Raw genomic sequence first — 21,181 nt, forward strand, 5'->3', positions numbered from 1 at the left:
TTCTTACCAGTTAAAGCAGGAGTCCCTAGCTCCCGGTCCGTGTACCAGTACCAGGCTGCAGCAGGAAAGCCCCATCCAAAGGATTCAGGCAGCACTCAAAACCACGCCCCCTCCAGTCCATGGAAAAAAGGCTCTCTCCACAGAACCGGTCCCTGGTGCCCAAAAGCTTGGGGACCTCTGAGTTAAAGGGAGTAATATCTGCACAACTTGTTACTACTGTTAAGCTTTCAGTTTAGCTGCTTCTATGGTATTTAGGTACGTCTATAGAGCCTTGGAATGGAGCTCTCACTTCTGCATTCTGTGATTTCAACCTTAACTGAACTCTGTTGCCTTTTGGTGATGGATGGTCATATCCCAATAGATTTCATTGGAACTGGGCAGCATACAAATTTGATAAATAAATAAAAAAATCAAAATGTATACCATTCAGAATCAAAATATGGCCTTGGAGAGTTTTAATCTCATCCAACACAAAAAATAGCTTTCTCTTAAAGTGGTCAAATTTTCTCAGTATTACAATCTTAGTTTTGGTTTGTTTTTTTCAAACAGCATACTTACATTTATTAACTGGCATTCTTTTGTTGTTCTGTACAGCCCATGCTTATTAAAAATTAGCCTCTTATATGGCTTTTTTTTGCTGCACATAGTAATACTAATCTCCAATACTCTCCTTGTAGAGGGGCTTAATTCTTCCCTGTGACTCTGCTCTCTTTGGTGTAACCCCCCCTCAGAGAAACAGGTAAATTAAAAAGAACTAAAAAAGGTATCTCAAAGCATTGTTTGTGAACACAAACGAAGCTTAACAGTAAAGTTTTTAGAACAAAGACAAGAGAATATAAAAATGAGTCAGAAGATAATGAACCGAGGTTATCCAGGATGAATCAATAAGAAAGGATGCTGTAAAAGAGAATTTGGGACAGTATTATTAAGAGGAGACATTAATGTTCAAATAGACATATTCTTGTTATAGTTCATTACTTAAAAGTAATAGAAACCTTGTTAGTTTTCTATGAAGAAGCAATCATGTTACGTATATATGGACACACTTAATGTGTCTGTTAGGATTTCAGTACCTCTTCCACTTACAGCATCTAGGTTAACTGGTTTTACCACCATAATCAGCAGATTTGTATAAGAAGGTAATTAAGACAGTTGAGCCCAGTGAATTTTTCTTGGTTACAACAAATATCCCAGAAACTTAACAGCTGCCGGTTGCTGGTAACAATTTAAATGATAACTTGAAGAATAAGATATAGTCCAACCCCCTGCTCAGGCAGGAAACCCTATATCAGACAAATGGCTGTCCAGTCTCTTAAAAGCTTCCAGTGTTGGAGCATTCACACCTTCTGGAGGCAGGTTGTTCCACTGGTTAATTGTTCTAACTGTCAGAAAATTATATTGAACTAGTGGCATCCTGGATCATTCAAAAATTCTGATAACTGAAGAATGTACTTTGTCTGCAAGTTTACTTCACCTTTAGAAAAAAACTAATAAGCTCTCCTACGAGATCAAAACTTTAGGAAATATTTTCACAAGCTGTAAACTTTCAGAAATCTGTGTACAGTAATATGTATACTGTACGCTATGTTATATTGTACTGTGTAGTAATTATTACTACTGTAATTTGCCTCCAAATCAAGCCTGGAAAGCTAATGGATTGGGTTTCCATTTCTATATTAAAAGAGGCGATCCACACAACTGTCAGGGATTCCTGAGTGCTGGGTTTCTTTGAATGTCTGTCACATGTGTTCATCTCATTGCAAGCTATTGGCATACGAGAGGTAATATCCGACTCTGAGTAATGTCTATGCGCTTAGGATAGCAGGTTTTTAAATAAGCAAATAAATGGAAAGTGAAAATAGTGAGATTTCTTTTTACCAAAAGGACCTCTCTATTTGAAAGTCTACTTCCTAATCCCGGTATCTTATTCTGAGTTCCTTAGAAAAGGAGAAAAGGTAGATTATCAAGAAGGAAATGAAGTGTCTCTGTTCAGAGAGTAAATGGAGAGGTTAATTAAAAAGCAAAACATTTGCAAATGACATTGAAAACAATAAATAAAGCTATTGCAAATCCCTAATTTTTCCAGGCACAAGAGGGGGCACAGTTCTGAATTCCTTATGTTTGGGGTTGGGCGTGAAGGAGATATATGAAAATATTTTAAATTTCAGTGAGGAGCTGTCTCTGATGCTATACCAGTTCTTTGAACTGACCTTTACCTCATTCTGACAGAACAGGACAAGAATCTGAGTGACAGTGTCCCACAATGCAATTACTGTGCGTCAGATGAGCTGGTCCCTTACAAATCACCTCGAACTTTACACATCTGCTGGCTGTCAGCATCTGCCAGGTTCATTCACCCGAAAATAATGAAAAAAAACTCTCATTATTGTGCCATAACAGGTAAAGTGTTAGGACAATTATTGGACATCCTCAGTGACCTTGTACAGTCTTAGCCAACTGCCCTTGCCAACATTTTTTTGGGGTCAGCTTATGGGCATGTTAAATATGAACCCTGTTTTTGCCCTCTCATGCTGGATGACATAAAGGTTGTGACAAAAATTGGCAGATGGGGAAGAGAGATAGCGAAGGATCATGGTAAAGCACTGTTGCTTTCTAAATTGCTGCTGCGGCTCCTTTGCAAAAGCAGGATGAAAAGATTTAGACTTAACAGCTAAGGTGAATTGGAAATTTGAAGACTGAAGATCTGAGCTTGTGTTCATTTAGCGTGCCAAATTGTGTTTATTTCATTTGCCTTTGTTTCCCTATGGCTGAATAAATACTAAGCCATGGTTTGTATTCCCATAATTTGCTTAAATAAGCAACCGCTGGCTGCTTTCATAATACATGAAGGATAAAACATTATGTATGCTAAGTTCACTAAATAGACTAAAAAAAACACCAAATTATAGCTCATCATGATATGTAACCCTAGCCTATGCACGTCTTTAGTCTCAATAGCACTTGGATTTATATACCGCTTCATAGTGCTTTATAGGAGGGGTCCCCAACCCCCAGTCCATGGATCCATACTGAGTCACAGCATGCCAGCAACCAGTCCGTACAAACAAGCAAAGCCCCATCTGCAAGATGCAGGCAGCACACAAAACCCTCTGGTGTGTGGAAAAACCTCTCTCCACAGAACTGGTCCCAAAAGAAACGGTGCCCAAAAGGTTGGGGACTTCTGCTTTATAGCACTCTCTAAGTGGTTTATAGCATATTTCCTGCAACAATCTAGGTCCTCATTTTACAGACCTTGGGAGGATGGAAAGCTGAGTCAACCGTGAGCCAGTCAGGATCGAATTCCCGTCTGAAGGAAGAGTCAGCCTGCAATACTGCATTCTAACCACTGCGCCAACAGGGCTCATCTAAAACAATAACCGGAAGTAATATGTTTATAATGGATGCTCTAGTCCTGGGTTGCTTTTTCATCAAGTACATTCCTAGTTTTGCAAAAGGTTAAAAGGGGGCAAGAGGTCCTGAATAATACAGAACAGCCTGAGATAAAGAAATATATTGCAAGCTTAAGTAAGCATTTAAAAATAACGAAAACATTGAGCAAAATATATTTGAACTAAAGGTTCAAAGGGATTTCAACTCTACTCTTCTTATCTGATATAATAAATCACTGTAGACCAATATCATTTCCTCTTCTCCCAGAAGGGGTAAAGTGGTCACAAGGGGTGTTAATTAGTTATATAGAATGATGTTCCTCATTTTGAATGGGGAAAATATTATTTAATTTATTTGGATTACCGTATATTTTAACTTCCAGGGAACTCATAGACCAATGTAGTTCATGTCTTCTGAGAATGGGAGTTTTCTACCTGAGACAGCAAATTATCAGGGTAATTCTACCAATAGAGAGATACCATCTGAGAAGAATGGATTTGGCCCAAGTTTCTTTCTGCTCACTTAAGTTTAACAAATTATCAGATGACCATAGAATCCAGGCAAAATTTCACATACAATATTTTTTTTCCAAAACATACAAATCTAATTTGTTTTTATGTGAGGTTTGTGAAGTTCTTTGAATTTCATATAATTCCACTTAAAGTCTTTGTTTTGTTTGTGAGTATGCATGAGGCTGGGCATGTATATTTATGTTGATTGTGCTTATATTCCAGTTTACACTATATTTGGAATAACAGATGTGAAGTGCTGTCATCTTAACTGTTGCTCCAATTGTTCATTGTTCTGAGAAGGTCACATCATAATTCATTAGCAATAATTATTCCCTGGGTACACGTTATACTTCTTTATTCAATTGCTTCATTAGCTCATGACTAATTCTCACATTCGTTGCTCCAGTCAGTGAATATATATTTATAACATACAAGTGGATGCTATTAGTTATAATATATTAACTGCCTAATTTAAAATAGAATAGCTATCTTTATGAAGGGCAATTAACCACTAACTATAATTGATAATTCACATACCTGTGATTAGGTAAGACAAATAATGCAAAAAGAAGGAATATGGAGATGACATGTTTCAGTATTTTAAATGACAATGAGCTGTTTTTTCTACTACATTTTTTTAAAGAAGTACTCATGGAGGGTTGAATTGAAAAGTATCACAGATAGTATAAAATCATAATAACCACAAATTTGTTTTTAATGTATATTTTGATTTATTGGATAGGGTGTGTATCATCATTTTATTTTCTTACTGCCCCACCTCTTTTAAACATAGATCCCTAATAGCCAAAATTATATTTAAAATTATTTTAAAGAAGTAGGGCAGGAAGAGTACCTAGATGTGTTATACCACAACTTCTAAAATCTTATATCACTGGGCAAATCCAGCATCGATGAGGGGAGTTGTGGTCCAAAGCATTTGGTGGGAACTAGATAGTCTTATTTTGAAGTGCAAATTAAATCAACATCCATAGGATTCTGAATTTCATTTTTGTCCCATGCCTTGTACTACCAGGTTCTTTTTGGATTACTGTTGCCTAAATTGCATCTTTGTATATGAATACTGTATATGGCAAACTGGAAGGGGTTCCTAAACTGAAGATGGACAGCATCTGGCATTTACATATCTTGCAATACGATACTCTTCTATAAAACAGAATGTTGCTTTATGTGCAGCAATTCCAGTAATACAGAAAAGAATGTATATATTTGTATATTTTGCTGAGTGGGGAGATCCATTATAAGTCCTTTAGATAGAACAGAATAAAATAAAATTCAAAAAGAAAATGAATTAGAAATGGTATTGTTTGAAATGGAATCTTCAAGCTGTAAATATAGTAAAATACTTAACTTATAAAAAACAAGTAAATGGAATTAACGAGGTTGGTTTTGATTTTAAAATTTGACGTCTCACCACTTAAGTGGCATTATTAATTATAGTGTTTGTACTAAAACACATTTTTTTCTTGAATTCTAACTATTGGTGACAGACAACCAGTATATATTGTATTATAAATATGTTAATCTTTTGTTATAATTACAAAACATAAATGTAAATTATTCATGGTATTGTGATTTACATTTCATCTAATTCTTTTTTAGCATGTACTTATAAATATAAGCTTTGACAAGTATACATTTAAATCCTACGTTCTGTATAACTAATTAACTTAATAATATACTATTTTACTGTCACAGGATCAAGGCATCTGGTCTAAAGCTGCAGTTTTGCACTAATGAAACTCAAGCTACACGGGACAGATTTGTAAAAAAGTTGCAACATTTGGGTTTTGACATTGCAGTAAATGAAGTCACTGCTCCAGCACCTGCAGTATGTCGAATTCTGAAGGAGCGTAACCTGAGGCCTCACCTTCTTGTCCATGATGGTTTGCTAATGTTTAAACTTTTGCATATAAAGTAACTTCAGCCTAATGTGGGTTCACTTTAGATGTGTGTAATTCAAGAATGAAAGTGTTAATTTCACAAACTAAATTAGTTTTGGATTAATGGTTAGTTTAAGACAGACATGTCAAACCCGTGACATCATGTGACGTCGTGCGACGTATCAGAGCTTTTTTCCCATTGCCGGCAATGGGGTGGGCGCGGTTTTGTTGTGACGCATCCAGCCCGCGGGCCAGCAGTTTGACACCCCTGGTTTAAGACAACTGGAAGTCAAAACAAAACAAGAATCCCAGACTAACAATGAAAGTGGGCAGATGAGGTAATAACTGGATAATAAAATGGGATGAACATCTGATCTTTTGTAATCCATGTTTTCTGAAGTCGTGAAGCTGAGCATGGGATGAACATTCCTACCTCTCATTCTCTGCCAACTTTTCATTGAAAATCTTGGCATGTGTTCCTATTTCTTGATTTATTAATTAAGTAATCTGAATTTTGATTTAATGTCTTCTAAAAATCTTCATGAATTTGCTGGTACAGGATGGGAGCAGAGGGGCAAATTGCTTACCTGTAGGTAGTATCTTCACAGCAAAGCTGGTAGACAACAGAAACAATCTATTACCATATCTGAAACTTGTTTCTAGATTCATAAAATAGGTCCTTTTCTTTCTTTTTTATCTTCAAACAAATACGTAAACAATAATAAGGTTGTTTTCTGTTCTTTCCTATTGGGGAACAATGAAGATAAAACCTTCACCAGATTTCTTGTAATTTACAAGCAATTTTATTCTGCTTACTCTTGGACAATGTAAGCATTCTAAGAAAGTGTTTCAAAATGTTTTCTTCCTGAAGCATTTTTTAAAAAACTCATCTCTTCTTTTTAGCCTTCAGTTCTGCTTTGTTCACATACAACTAGTTATCTTGAAGTTCAGAAACATGACTTGAGGGAGTAGATGTGTCCTCTTCTTGGTTTAAACTTCATTCATGTCATGTTGAACTGCAACCACAGGATATCAGGTTGACAATAAAAGTCGGTTGTCTCCTTACCACCTCATAGATACATTTATTTGATTTCCAGGGTATCAAAGCCATTTTTGCTTTCTGGGCAAGATTTTTGGAAATGACAATGTCAGGTGCAAGAAGTCAGGATAGAATTCATGCTACCTATATACAAGAATCTGCACCACTAACATTCAAGGTGAATTGGCAACAGATTGGTGTCAATGGACGTTCAAGGCAAATTGGCACCAGATTGATGTCAATGGACATTGAAGGTGAATTGGCACCATATAAGAGTCAATAGACTCTTAGGTCTCCAGGGGCGTAGAAATTTCAAACTCATGATGAGTTTGACCCCGCCCTCAGGCTCAGCCTGGCCATCTCCTATAGACAAGGTATTCAGGATAGAAATATATGGCATGCATTTTTTTTTCATCTCTTGTCAGTTAGCTTGTATTTGGAGCCTGCTGAACATGCTCCCTCTGCACTCTCTAATTTTTTTTGCATTTATTTATCAGGAAAAAATTAGATTGAGCCTGTTAATAACTCTTATAGGTGTGGATGGTACTGTTTTGGCTATACTGGACAAAACTGAGTACATTTTTGATTTATAAATTAACATTTATACTGTAGCCTTTGAAGGAGAGAGTATACAGCTCTCGTAATGTTCGAGCTGTTTTAACTCAATAGGCCTAAGTTACTATGAACTTGGAAATAAGCATAAGTTGTCATGAAATATAAAAGTATATATTTGTTTATTACTCCTTAGATCTCATTCCTGAATTTTCTGATACTGATAAAACAAACCCTAACTGTGTAGTAATTGGGGATGCAGCAGACAACTTTTCCTACAGAAATCTGAATGATGCTTTCCAAATCCTCATAAGCCTGGAAAATCCAGTTCTGCTGTCTTTGGGAAGAGGGTAAGTTAATAAGTATAGTTCTGAAAAACTTTAAAACTAGTAATGTTTGTTTGATGTCCATACCTTTTTCAAGACCTAACTGCCTTCTTGGAAGCTTGTAAGGTGGTCCAAGGATGTTTCCCAAATGCCCAACAATTTTGGTGGTGAAGACAGAGGTAAAGGATTAATTGACTTTCTTTTCCTTTAGTCAGTTTTGACATCTGTATGTCAATCGAGTGAAAAGAGTTTTGTCCCAGTCATCCCATCTTTCTGATATATCCCTTGAATGGCTGGTCCACTGTGTCCAACAGTAGGGCAACTCATGCTGTCCTTGTGTGAAGCTAAAAAAGGGCTAGTAAGATCAAACAAATTGTGGTATAATCTCCTTTGCCAATTTTCTTTTCTGAACCTATATATTTTTTATTATGGATGCTAATGTTCTTTGTTAGTATCTTTTTTTCCTCAGCATCTTTTTTTCTTTCTCTTTTTATTGTGCACCTATATTCTTTTGTCAATGTACAGGTAGTGCTCGACTTACGACGGGCCACTTAACGACTGTTTGAAGTTACGACAGACCCCCCAACATCTATTTATGACCCAATTTAAAAATTTTGACAAGTGCACACCCTCCCACAGTCATTTGATCGCATTTAGGGTGCTTGGCAACTGGCTCATCTTTATAGCTGTTTGCAGTATCCTAGGGTCATGTGACCAAAATTTGTAACATTTTTTACTGGTTTCCGGTGTTTACTTCTGGTTTCTGGTAAAAAATGCCCCATGCCCAAATTGACTCACTTAATGACTGCGATGTTTGCTTAATGGCTGTAGTCTTTGCGTACCGACTGTGGCATTTGCTTAATGAACACCGCAAAAATTGGATCTGGTCATGCAGTGATGGCTTAACAACCGCAACAATTTATAACCTTAATCCCAGGCTCAATTATGGTCCTAAGTCAAGGACTACCTATGTTCCATTGTCCTTCCCTCATTTGTCCATTTTTTTTAAAGAAAATAATGTTGAACAATAAGTAGAGGTGGGAGGGATGAAATAGTTGCTCAGCCCTGGGAATAGAGAAAGGAATAAACAAGAGATATAGAGGAATCCTGTTTGGGCCATATTGTCCTTAAAAAGGGCAATGAAGTCTTTCTCAGACTTTCAGGATTCTGTTAATATACCCTAGAGCAGGGGTCCCCAGCCCCCAGTCTGTGGACCGGTATCGGGCCGTGGCATGCCAGCAACCAGTCCGCACAAACAAGCAAAGCCCCATCCGTGGGACGCAGGCAGCACACAAAACAGACACTCTCCAGTCTGTGGAAGAACTGTTCTCCACAGAACCGGTCCCTGGTGCCCAAAAGGTTGGGGACCTCTGGCCTAGAATGATGTCACGTATGCTTCTTTGGAGCAGGTGGTTGCCTCAGTACCTTGTTGGAACTGAGGGCAGTTAGACTCACAAGTCTTTCTGGGGAAAGTCATGTCATGCCTTCAGGAACACAGTAAATAGCTGGTGATTATACTGGCTATAATTGAGAGCTAGGTGCAAAATGGGGATCACTAAACAATGAGTCAGGAGGATGTTGGAGAAGGGCTTTGTCTCAGTCTGCCTTCTTTCCTGACTCATCATTTGAACTGCTGTTTAATTGCATCCAATAGCAGGACTATCTCTTCATCAATATATTAAGCAAAAAAGGACTAGCAAGTAACAGTAACGTTGGCTTTCGCTCCCTATGTTTGCATGTGGCATTAAAGGAACCAAGCTTAAGTATTTTTAAGTAGGAAAATGAATAATAAAAGTCACTAAACTGTCTCTGAGATTCAACTAGATGAATGCCGTTGTAGTTCAAGTACTGCAGAAGTCATGAATGCTTCAGAAATCCTTATCAAACCAGTAAGAATGTACAGAAACGTATTTTGAAAACATTACTTGTTATTATAAAAACATTCAGATATTTAGAATTTGTTAGTAGGGGGTTGACCTGGAAGAGGCCCCTTCCTTCTCTGTTATTCTGTATTCTGTAAAACTCAAATATGGTTTGATATACAATAATTAGAACTGCTAATTAGGGAATTCTGTTGAAAGCAACTTCAGTGAAAGGAGGGTAGTCATTTACAAACAAAATAATCACTTGCAAACACTCTTGGGTAGGATTTCTGAGTAAGATGTACAGCATATTAAATCTTGTTCTTATAACCTTATTCACGTTAGCTGTACCATAATGCCAGCTGTACTTCTACTTCTAAGTAATTGCTCCCTACAGAGATGTTAGAAGAAAGTAGGGATCACGTTTGAGTTAACTGTGTCAAGCATATTAAGTGGAATATATTTTATAATGGGCATCAGCTTTAGTTCCTCTTGCAAGATCTTGTACAGATCACAACTGTGATCTGTCTTAGAGTTGTGAGTGCTGATGGTATGGATTTTGCCTTCCATTTGATGCCCTCTCAGCAGCTTTTCTCATGAGTTACTAATATTAGGTAAAATATAGCCGTGTTAATAATGTTCATTTCTTTAACTTGCTTTAGGAAAAAAACCCAGAAATTCTTTCCGCTAAAGTTTTAGTGTACGCTCTTGAAAGCTAGAGTATTAGAGTGACTGAAGCAGAATGCTGTCCTTGTGGAAATGGAGTGATTTACATTTAGCATCTGTTTTGGGTTGAGAGCGGGAATTGGCTTTGTAATTTCCTCTGTCATGCCACTGTCAGAAAATTAAGCTGTTTACGCTAGACTATAGAAGGTTAATGGCTGTTCTAGCAAAGGTCAAGTGGTCATTTTAAAGAGAGGCTCTGCTGATTAATCGAAAATGGCAGAAGGATATAGCATAAAATCTTATCTGACTGTTCATCCTATGCATTTTGCTCCCTACCTGTTTGTTTAGGAAGTTACAAAACAGTTGAATTGTACAGTTCTCTCTTTTTATTGTTTTAATACAAAAAGAAAGATATAGACTGAATCATATTTTGAATGTTTGCTAAAAAAAAAAGTCAGCTGCCAAGCCTCTTCACCAAACATACAATGAGGGGAAAAAGTATTTGATCCCCTGCTGATTTTGTACATTTGCCCACTGACAAAGGAACTATCGGTCTATAATTTTAATAGTAGGTTTACTGTAACAGAATAACAACAAACAAATCCAGAAGAATGCATTTCAAAAAAGTTATAAATTGATTTGCTTTTTGATGAGTGAAATAAGTATTTGATCCCCTATTTATCAGCAAGATTTCTGGCTCCTAGGTGTTTTTTTATACAGGTAACAAGCTGAGATTAGAAGCACTCTCCTAAAGGGAGTGCTCCTAATTTCAACTTGTTAGCTGTATAAAAGACACCTGTCCACAGAAGCAATCAATCAGTCAATCAGATTACAACTCTCTACCATGACCAAGACCAAAGAGCTGTCCAAGGATGTCAGGAACAAGATTGTAGACCTACACAAGGCTGGAATGGGCTACAAGACTATCACCAAGCAGCTTGATGAGAAGGTGACAACAGTTGGTGCGATTATTCACAAATGGAAGAAACCCAAAATAACTGTCAATCTCCCTTGGTCTGGGGCTCCATGCAAGTTCCCACCTCTTGGAGCTTCAACGATCATGAGAATGGTGAGGAATCAGCCCAGAACTACATGGGAGGATCTTTTCAATGATCTCAAGGCAGCTGGGACCATAGTCACTAAGAAAACAATTGGTAACACACTATGCCGTGAAGAACTGAAATCCTGCAGCACCTGCAAGCTCCCCCTGCTCAAGAAAGCATATGTACAGGTCCGTCTGAAGTTTGCCAATGAACATCTGAATGATTTAGAGGAGAACTGGGTGAAAGTGTTATGGTCAGATGAGACCAAAATCAAGCTCTTTGGCATCAACTCAACTCACTGTGTTTGGAGGAGGAGGAATGCTGCCCGTGACCCCAAGAACACCATCCCCACCATCAAACATGGAGGTAGAAACATTATGCATTGGGGGTGTTTTTCTGCTTAGGGGACATGGGGCCATGTACCATCAAATCTTGGATGAGAACCTCCTTCCCTCAGCCAGGGCATTGAAAATTGTTCGTGGATGGGTATTCCAGCATGAAAATGACCCAAAACACATGGCCAAGACATCAAAGGTTTGGCTCAAGAAGAAGCACATTAAGGTTCTGGAGTGGCCTAGCCAGTCTCCAGATCTTAATCCCATAGAAAATCTGTGGAGGGAGCTGAACATTTGAGCTGCCAAATGTCAGCCTCGAAACCTTAATGACTTGGAGTGGATCTGCAAAGAGGAGTGGGACAAAATCCCTCCTGAGATGTGAGCAACCTGACCTCTGTGATTGCCAACAAGGGTTTTGCCACCAAGTACTGAGTTATGTTTTGCAAAGGGATCAAATATTTATTTCACTCATTAAAATGCAAATCAATTTGTAACTTTTTTGAAATGCATTTTTCTGGATTTTTTTGTTGTTATTCTGTCTCTCACTCTTAAAATAAACCTACCATTAAAATTATAGACTGATCATTTCTTTGTCAGTGGGCAAATGTACAAAATCAGCAGGGGATCAAATAATTTTTCCCTCACTGTAGTTCTTTGGAATAACTTCTCCTTTAGCATTTTCAAAGAAATTGGGATTAGAATGGGTCTGCCAGCTTAAGGGACTGCTGGAACTGTTGTCACTAAGCAATGTAGGCATGTAGTTTTCAACTTTCAACCACATTGCTTAATAATGGAGTTTCTCGTCCCAATTAGCATTGTTAAATGAGGACTACTTGCATAATAGCTTATCATTTTCAATAGGACCATTTGTTGTTTTGGTTACATACTTATGTATCTATTCTATTCAGCATTTTGTCATATTTACCTTTTAAGACTTTATTTATATTCTATTTAAAGCTAATTATTGCCAAATCTATCACCTTTGGAGACGGAGTAAATGCAGAATGCTGGGTGGATTAAAGGATCAAATGTTTGAAATACTGCATTTTAAATCTGCATATTTTTAATTTCAGACGCTATTATAAAGAAACAGATGGACTAAAACTTGATGTTGGAGCATACATGAAAGCACTGGAGGTATTTTATTGTTTTAGCACATAATGTGCTTTGTTCCCTAATATATTTATTTATTTTATTAAAACATTTATATAACTACTGAACATTTTTGCATGCTGTTAAAAGAATCGGAGCAGTTGACAGTAAAACAGAGAACAATAAAACAAAGAATATAGATAATGAAAAGCATAACCCCTAAATGATCAAACTGGAAAAGCAGCCCAGATTCATCATGTGTGCCAGAAGCTCATTGAAACACTTACTGCATTATATATCTGTGTTTGTCTTAATTGGTATGTTGTTGCAAATGAATTCATGGCTTTTTATGCTAGGAATTCCAGATGAAATTCAGTGTGTGTGTGTGTGTGTGTACGTGTACACCCACACCACAATATCTGCCTGTCTGTTTGTCTGTCTACCTCGGTGCTCTTTTGCCAGTTGTAGAAAAAAGCCAACTTCCCTTAATTGAGTTTGAACTTCAGGTTCTTTCACTTAATACATCAGAGACAGGAGTGGAAAACCAGCTACTTTCTAGATGTTGCTACACTAGGCCTCAGAGCAGTCCCAGCAGTGAGGGGTGTTAACATAACATCTGGCCCAAAGGTTCAACGAGTACATTTACTATCAAAGAAATAAAAAGTGTGTTGCAGTGCAGAATAAAAATGGATTTGAGAAGTTGGGAACTTCCTTTTATATAGATGTTAAAATCCTAAGGTGTTCTAAACTGTAGGGGCAAATATGAGCCCCCTTACTAACTTCTGTATCTAATTTTATAGTTTTTTTTTCTTCAAACTGATGTCTTCCATACTGTAGGTGTTACATTTCCCAGAATTCCCAGCCAGCATGGCCAGTGGGATGTGTAATGTGCCCTGGTGGCACAGTTGTTAGAATGTAGTATTGCAGGCTAACTCTGCCAACTGCCAGCAGTTTGATCCTGACTGGCTCAAGGTTGACTCAGCCTTCCATCTTTCCGAAGTCGGTAAAAGGAGGACCCAGATTGTTGGGGGCAATATGTTAATTCTGTAAACCACTCAGAGAGGGCTGTAATGTACTATGAAGCAGTATATAAGTCTAAATGCTATTGCTATTGCTTTCCTGTGATATTCCAAGTTGACATGTGAAGAGTAGCTTTAATTTATGAACGATTTATCCCCAAAGACAAGAACTGCTGGTCAACTCGCAGGCACAGGATATTCATTTATTTTCCCAGAATAAAAAAGATATAGGTATGGCACAGCAGTTAATGGTTCCAACTGCACCAAGTAGAATGACACAGGACCTAGCCAGAGAAAAGAGATAGGATTTAAAAAAAAACAATGTTTTTCAACTAATTCAAAACAAAACATGGCAATTTTTTTGGCCAAGACAAGTCTTTGGTAGACTACCTCACAAGCTCTTATTCATCTTCCTTGGTGGGAGGTGTATAGCCAACCACCGTTCAGAGTGCTGATGTTTACAATGAAATCCTGCATAGCAGAACATCCAACCTATTGCCAAGTGGGATTGGTTGTGTACATATAACATGAATGGGGCATCTGGAGCTTATGACCCCAGTTGGGACCAGAACTTTGATATTTAATTTGAAACATTAAAATGGCTATACTTCTTCCCAAAGTTGTTTTTCCTCCTCGTCTACTTAGACCAAGATGGTTGAATATACCAAGTATGTGAAAGAACAGCAGAACCTTTCCCCCTCTAATAAATTCTCTATGGATTTCTATGAAACACATCTTGTATCTTCAAAGGTGTATCTTTAAAAATTGGACATAAGCCCTGGAGATTATTCTTCATATTTCTACAAATAGTATTCCAACCTTAAACTGTGCTTTAGCATGTTACCATCATTTGAATGTCAATAACTAGGAAGCAAGTAATGTGTATAAGTCAGACACTTTTGAAAGATAACAGTGTTATTTTTGTCCTATTGCCTAGTACGCCTGTGATATTCAAGCTGAGGTAGTGGGAAAACCAGCCAAAATGTTTTTCCAGTCAGCTTTGACAGAAATGGGCATTGAACCTCACCAGGTAAGATTTCTGAACATCATCAGGGTTGATTTTACCAGCATTGGGAGGATAAAGTGTTTCATTGGGGAAGAAATATGAAAGCAATTCAGTTGCACAAAAACGTAATAAACTTTGAATTTGCAGGAATTTCTTTCTCTTTGAAAATAAAATCTGCTTCAATTCATTTCTCCCATGTTAAATTGTTTATACAGGCAGATAATAACATATAGAAAAGTTTCTAAAGCTCCAGTTGGCACTGGAATATTATGTGGAGCTGAATTCTAAATTTCCACCCAGTGGCCAGAAGTAAAATTAATGCTCAGTAATAGTTATAATGAAAAGTTATATTCTCTTTCCCAACAAGCACTAATAATTTACTTGATGAAAATTTTGAAGAAAGCCCCTGCCAAAACTACTGAATATAGTTTTTCAGAAGCATGTACATTCATTAAAATTATTATTAAGCAATAAACTAAAGAGGCATCTTTAAATAAGCAATAATCTTAGGAGATTTATTATTTTTGTTTTTATTGTCCTTTGTTTCATAATGGAAGTTGTCCAGAGTTATCTGGAATTGGGCAGCCTCTAAATTTAATCAAGAATCCTAGAGTTAAATTAATCTTCAATTCAAATATTTACTTCAAATATTCAGCAGAATTGTAGACCATATAACTACAGTAGATCTTGCTTCTCCTGAAGAAGCTTCTTGGATGAGAATCAAAACATCTTCAAGGAAAAACAAAGTCCAGTTGCCTCTTGAAAAAACACCTTTGGGATGTCTTGCTTCATTTGTATCAAAATTGGGGCTAAGTTCAAACCTGACTGATGGGTTGATTAATTGTCATCAGATTAGCACTGACTCCTTGTGTCCACATGCATGGATTCTCTCCACTAAGTCTTTTAAACGTCTCGTACTTCATCGCTGCTGTAGTCATATTCATCCATCTTGCCACCGATCATTCTCTTTTTCCTGCAACATTATGGACTTCTCATAATGTAATAGATCTCCATCTATTGCAATACAATAGTTGGAGTCTCATTAGTGCTCTGAGTGAGATTCCTGGGTTGATTTGTTCTAGGATCCAGTTGCTGGTTTGCCTGGCTGTACATCGTACCCTTCAGAGTTTTCTGTAATACCATAACGGTGGTAATATTTGTATCCTGCTTCTTCTATATCTAGCTTTTCAATTCATAGTTTCATAGGGATTTTTTTTACCTGAACCTAATTAAGGCCAAAATTGTAAGTCAAGAAAAGTCTTTTGTACTGAAATTTGTCTATATGTGGCATACTCCTAAATGTTTGCCAATGGTGTTGAGAAGCTTATTGTCCTGGCCTCACCAGATTTTAAGGTTGCAGGAAATCTTAAGGCGTATATCACATTGTAAGTTTAGTCCATGTCATACAGGTAGCTATCAGAGCATGTCATATGACCTTTCCCTAAAAATGCCCCCAGGGATTCTTTGTAACTACTGATACAACTTGGCATCTTTTTCTGACACTAAATTCAATTGGGCTCTTAGTTTAAAGTAAACAATCTAGATATCTCTAATTTTGCTAGATGACATTCTTCCTGAAAATGGTACTTGTTCTGCGATATTTTCAACCAGTCAGCTATTGGAAGACCGCTTTCTTGTTCTTTCTTTCTAGCTATCTCTCAGCTAAGCTATTTGTTTTGTTTTTTTGTAATCTTTCTTCTCAGTTCAATCCTTCAACATTCTTAACAGTTTTTGTCCTGCGTCTCTAGACATTTTCCAATTTGTTGCTATCTTTCTGGCAGTGGGTTGACTAAGTCTGAACGCAGTTTCCACTTGTACTAATCCATTAATCCCAACTCTGAAAACCTGACAAGACAAAATCTTTTTCAAAAAAAAATCAGTAAAATGTATTTGTTAAAAAAAAATAGTGGCAAGATTTTGAAAGAACTCTGTAGAGTGATTGCTTCAAAAAGCCAATAATTGAGAAACTATGCAGGAGGTAAGTGAGGTGCCGGATGGTGGCATAGACCTTCCTCCTTGTTCCTCCGTCCATTCCAAGCAGGCAGGGTAAGTGACTGCTATTGGGTAGGAAATGGAACATGGGATTGCAAGACTGGCTGGGAAACTGTCAGAGAATGTTGAGAATAAACATAGTGAAGATAATATGACCAAAGCAGCAGTGCAGCAGCAGCAAGTAACACTGAAGCAGCCAGAACATTCTCAAATGTCATTCCCTTGAGTCCTGGATTTTGGACACATTCTATACAGTAGCCCATTTGAGATACTTTTTTGTATTTGAGATACAAAAAAATTTGCCCTATGATAGACCATTTTGACCAGTTAAAGGTCGCAACAAAGAGAATTTTAATAGTATAGTCAGTGCATCAATACAGCTTTTCTAGTTGTATTCCAAAAGGAATGGAGTGCAGAAGGTTGATAATAGCTACTTTACAACACTATGGTCATTATCTGTTAAAGTTTTTTTTACAAGTTTAGATTAAAATTAGTATATTTGATGTTTTATAAAAAAACTAGATGTTCACTTTTTGAGTGCCTGGGTACCATTTATTGTTCCTACTGAATTTGGGGATCTGATTCTGTTTTTCTCCAATCTGTATAGCATCTCCCCCTCTTAAAATTAAAAAAATATATATCTTTACTCTCACCCTGATTTAGTTATACTATTCCAACTTACTTGTTATGAATAATACAAATCAGAATGTGAAAGCATAAATACAGGTGCTACTGGAAATGAAAATATTACCTCCTGCAAAAATGTATCTGAGTGATACTTGAAAAAGACACTTTATGTGCATGTCAGTCCATGCCTAAGGTAATAAAATGAAGACTAGAGTGATGACTTTCATCATAAAATGTTCAGGTCCATTTATGTATTGCACTTAAATATGCCATTAACTGCATCATTAAATCACTGTAAATCTCCATCTGTGCTTTGTTAAACTTGTTATAGTCTTCATCTGTCTTCATTTTGCCCCGACATCATCTTCAATCATCTTGCCTCTATAGTGGCTAAAGTTGAAAATTTTAGGGAGTTACTCTAATCAGTAAAGTTATCACCAATCATTTCCCTTGATAACTGCTTTATAAAGTGATCCTGCCTTTGCTTGCTTCAGCTGAGGTGTTTTCAACTGATTCTTGGAATGGAAGAGTCTCCCTAAAGTCCAATTTTCATTTTAACTTTTCCTGAATAGCTTCGGGGAAGTAGAGATTGTTGGAATTACTTTAATAGATATGAAATTTAAAACCCTTAAAGGTAACTAGGCTCTTCTTATGATTCAGTAATATGACAAAGAATAATCCACCTTTAAAAGTTATAGAAATAGCCTAATACTGATTATTTTTTAAAGTTGTATCAGTGATTTTTACTGCATTACGATAATACCAAAATCATGTTAAGGTTCCAATAACTTAATATCGTAATAAATAGAGTCTGTTGGTAGTAAATTGTCCTATTCCAGACATGTCAAACTCAAGGCCCATAGGCCAGATTGGTCCCGTGACGTGTTTAGATCTGGCCTGCAAGCAGACTAGGAGGAGGAGGTGATTGAGTAGTTACCTACCTCCTCGCTTCTTCAGGTGTCTTGTCAGTGGCAGAAGCGCTAGCAGAGGACGGGCAGCGGGAGCTCTCCAACATGTGGAGCTGTGCAGCAGTGGTAACTGCAGGAGCGGGTGAGCATGGCTAAAGCGCCCTCTGCCTGAGAGCGAGTGGCTGGTGAGGGAAGGAAAGGGAGGGAAGGAAAGGACAGAAGATGCTTGGGTCATGTGTTTCTTCAATTCTCATCCCTCTGTGCCTCGCCGCCTTTCCTCCCTTTGTCTATACTGCACATTCCTACAAGTAGCCACTCGCCTCAAAGACTTTTCCCCAAAGACGTGAGGAAACATGAGACAGGAGGTTCACACACGCTGGGCCTGGGCCAAAGCTAGTCAAGAAACTCAAGCCAGGCCCTGCTGAAGTGCATGTGCTTCCTTCGAAGCTGCTACTGCCCCTCCAGGTGAGAGATCTGCTGGCCTTTTGAGGGCAACCATAATGCTGATGCAGCCCTCAATGAAATTGAGTTTGACACTCCTGACCTATTCTAATGAGAGTTATAATAGGTTACACAAGTATGTGCTTGCATCTAGTGGCAGTTGCAGATTTCTGATTCTGATAAAGCCAAAAATAGATTAAAAAAGTAAGATTGCAGCTACAGTAATAGTCATTACTGTAATTCTCTCACCTTGTCCTAATGTCACTATGCTAAATTGAAATCAAGAATGTCATTTGCATAGTCTGAGCCATCTGCTTGACACAACACATCCTGAATCATCTATCCAGTGGGCAATACAAGATTTGCATTTGTGGTACTCTAGGAGACTCAGTTGAGCAGGAGTACTTGTAGTTAACTAGCGAGGCAGAGAATCCAAATTTGCTTCTGAAAATCTTCCATGCCACTAATAGTTTTACTCTCTAATTCCTCAAAAGCAAATTACCGCTCCCAGCCTTAGATTACTGAAGACAACTCAAGCCAAGGAGGCTCCTTCTTTCCAGCGAACCAATAGGGAAGTACGAAGAATGCCAGTCATGCATTGTCCCATTTCCATCCATGTCTTTCCTTTACTTCGTGGGCTCACTGAATTCCAAAAATAAGAAAGAACAAAAATGAAGGGGTGATTTTGAGGAATGATGCAAAGCAGCCATATCACTATTTTTCTTCAGATCCCAATATTGGAGAAGTGGGTTGAGGAACAGGAGAACGTGGCCTGCCCACAGGTTCTGCTGAGCTTCTGAGTTGCAATGGGAAAGGTCAGTGACTCAACCTGTGGTCTGTGGACCCCTGAGGGGCTGCAATGTTATCACAGGAGGTCCACGAAGGCTTGAGGAAGTTATGATTTAATTCTTGAATTAAGTCTGGGGGTCTGTGGCCATAGTGCATGGCCACAAAAGGTATTTAAAGGGGGTCCATGGTGAAGAAAAAGTTGAGAATCACTAGGATAGATGTGGTGGGGGGTTTTTCAATACACCAAAGCCAGAAAGAAATTAGTTGAGCTGCCAAAGACAGACAATACCATGAAATCATAAAGATGGACAGCAGTTTCTGGAAAGGTGCTTAGAGTCCACGTAAAAATACCCTCTAATTCTGGAATGCTGCCTCTCCCTCTGGAAATGATATCATTCATGTTTTACTTCTTTTTTTTCCCCATTAAAAACAAAGCAGCTGATTTTTTTAAACTCTTGAGTTTTAACATTTTTTAAAATAAAAAAATACCACTATTACAACTGCATAAATGATAATAGAAAGCAGCTCAAGGAAAAAGGAATTTGGGTTTGGCCATTGATCCATCCAGCTTTTTATTGTTTCTCTGCCTTTACAAACTAGTTTTATGTGACTTCATAGAGAACTCCTTTCATGTCATGTCATAGCAAGATGTTGAACTGGTTTGAGAGTTGTATGTAAAGCATGTGCTGTAATTGCGAGTTCACATTTTTTTTCTCTTGTTGCCTCAAGCTGTAGCCTCCTTGAAATTCTGTCATAACCAATAGATCCATTGGCCTAATCTCTGACAGATGATGTTATAGTTCATTCATACACGGGCAAATAAGGAAAAGTGTTTCAGAGAAAAATAGAGAAGAAAATGGTACGAGGATGAAAGATTGTTCTCCAAGCTTTAGGTTGGATTCCGAACGTTTCGTTACCAGGCTAGGTAACATCTTCAGTGGCATTTAGGGGATGTCTGTTCAGCTTCTCACTGATGACTCACACCTGACCTATTGATAATTCACACCCTCCAACAACCTCCCCATCACAAGACCATCACAAGCCTCTCCCTGTTGATTCACACCTGACCCATCACAAGACCCTCACTTAGCACACCCACACCTGAAGCCCTTATAAACAGAAGAGAACTTTCACCCTTATCCTACACCTGAGCTACAGATATTCGCCACTACAGAAAACAGTATTACATGTATTGGGCAATTGTGAAACCTCAGTTTATTTTATATTAATAAATATATATTTCATAAAGATTTCATACCTTACCAGGGGTTATCACCTGCTGTCCATATGGTTTCTGTGAATGCTAATACATAAAGCAACTCTGCTACTTGAGCATTTATATGACATAATTTTAAAATACAGTATCTCTGCATGCTACAGGTTTGGGCTAGAGCATGGGAAACCCAGCTTGACAATACAGCGTGGCAACATAGCTCTTAATGCGTTTCTCTCTTTCTCCCATATCTTTATCCTTTCTTGTAGAACGATTGTGAGGATGAAAGTCATTTTCAGCCACCTTGAATAAATCTTGAGATTTAATTGTCACGGAAAATAAATACACAATGCTGCATCAAAATAGTTGAAGGAGAAAAAATTGTCAACCTATATCTCTTAAGTCCCCTCCCCCCTAATGTCCCACTTGTCGGGCAACCATTTTGCGTACACAAAAATGGACCTCTTC

The 21,181-nt window shown here is 37.7% G+C and overlaps 1 protein-coding gene across 5 annotated transcripts in view; it reads left to right on the forward strand.

Annotated features, from left to right (window-relative positions):
* LHPP (phospholysine phosphohistidine inorganic pyrophosphate phosphatase) overlaps positions 1-21,181 on the forward strand; it is a 163,402-nt gene that overhangs the window by 12,163 nt on the left and 130,058 nt on the right. For all 5 annotated transcript variants that reach the window (XR_014026513.1, XM_081328323.1, XM_081328325.1 and 2 more), the window contains exons 2-5: positions 5,619-5,806; positions 7,591-7,744; positions 12,700-12,763; positions 14,675-14,767. Coding sequence is in view for 4 of the 5 variants with exons in the window: in XM_081328323.1 (XP_081184449.1) it covers positions 5,619-5,806; positions 7,591-7,744; positions 12,700-12,763; positions 14,675-14,767 (499 nt within the window). In the remaining variant the exon portion in view is untranslated. The remainder of the gene's footprint in view (positions 1-5,618; positions 5,807-7,590; positions 7,745-12,699; positions 12,764-14,674; positions 14,768-21,181) is intronic.

This window comes from Vipera berus, assembly GCF_964194415.1.
Source record: "Vipera berus genome assembly, chromosome: 5".
NCBI lineage: Eukaryota > Metazoa > Chordata > Lepidosauria > Squamata > Viperidae > Vipera > Vipera berus.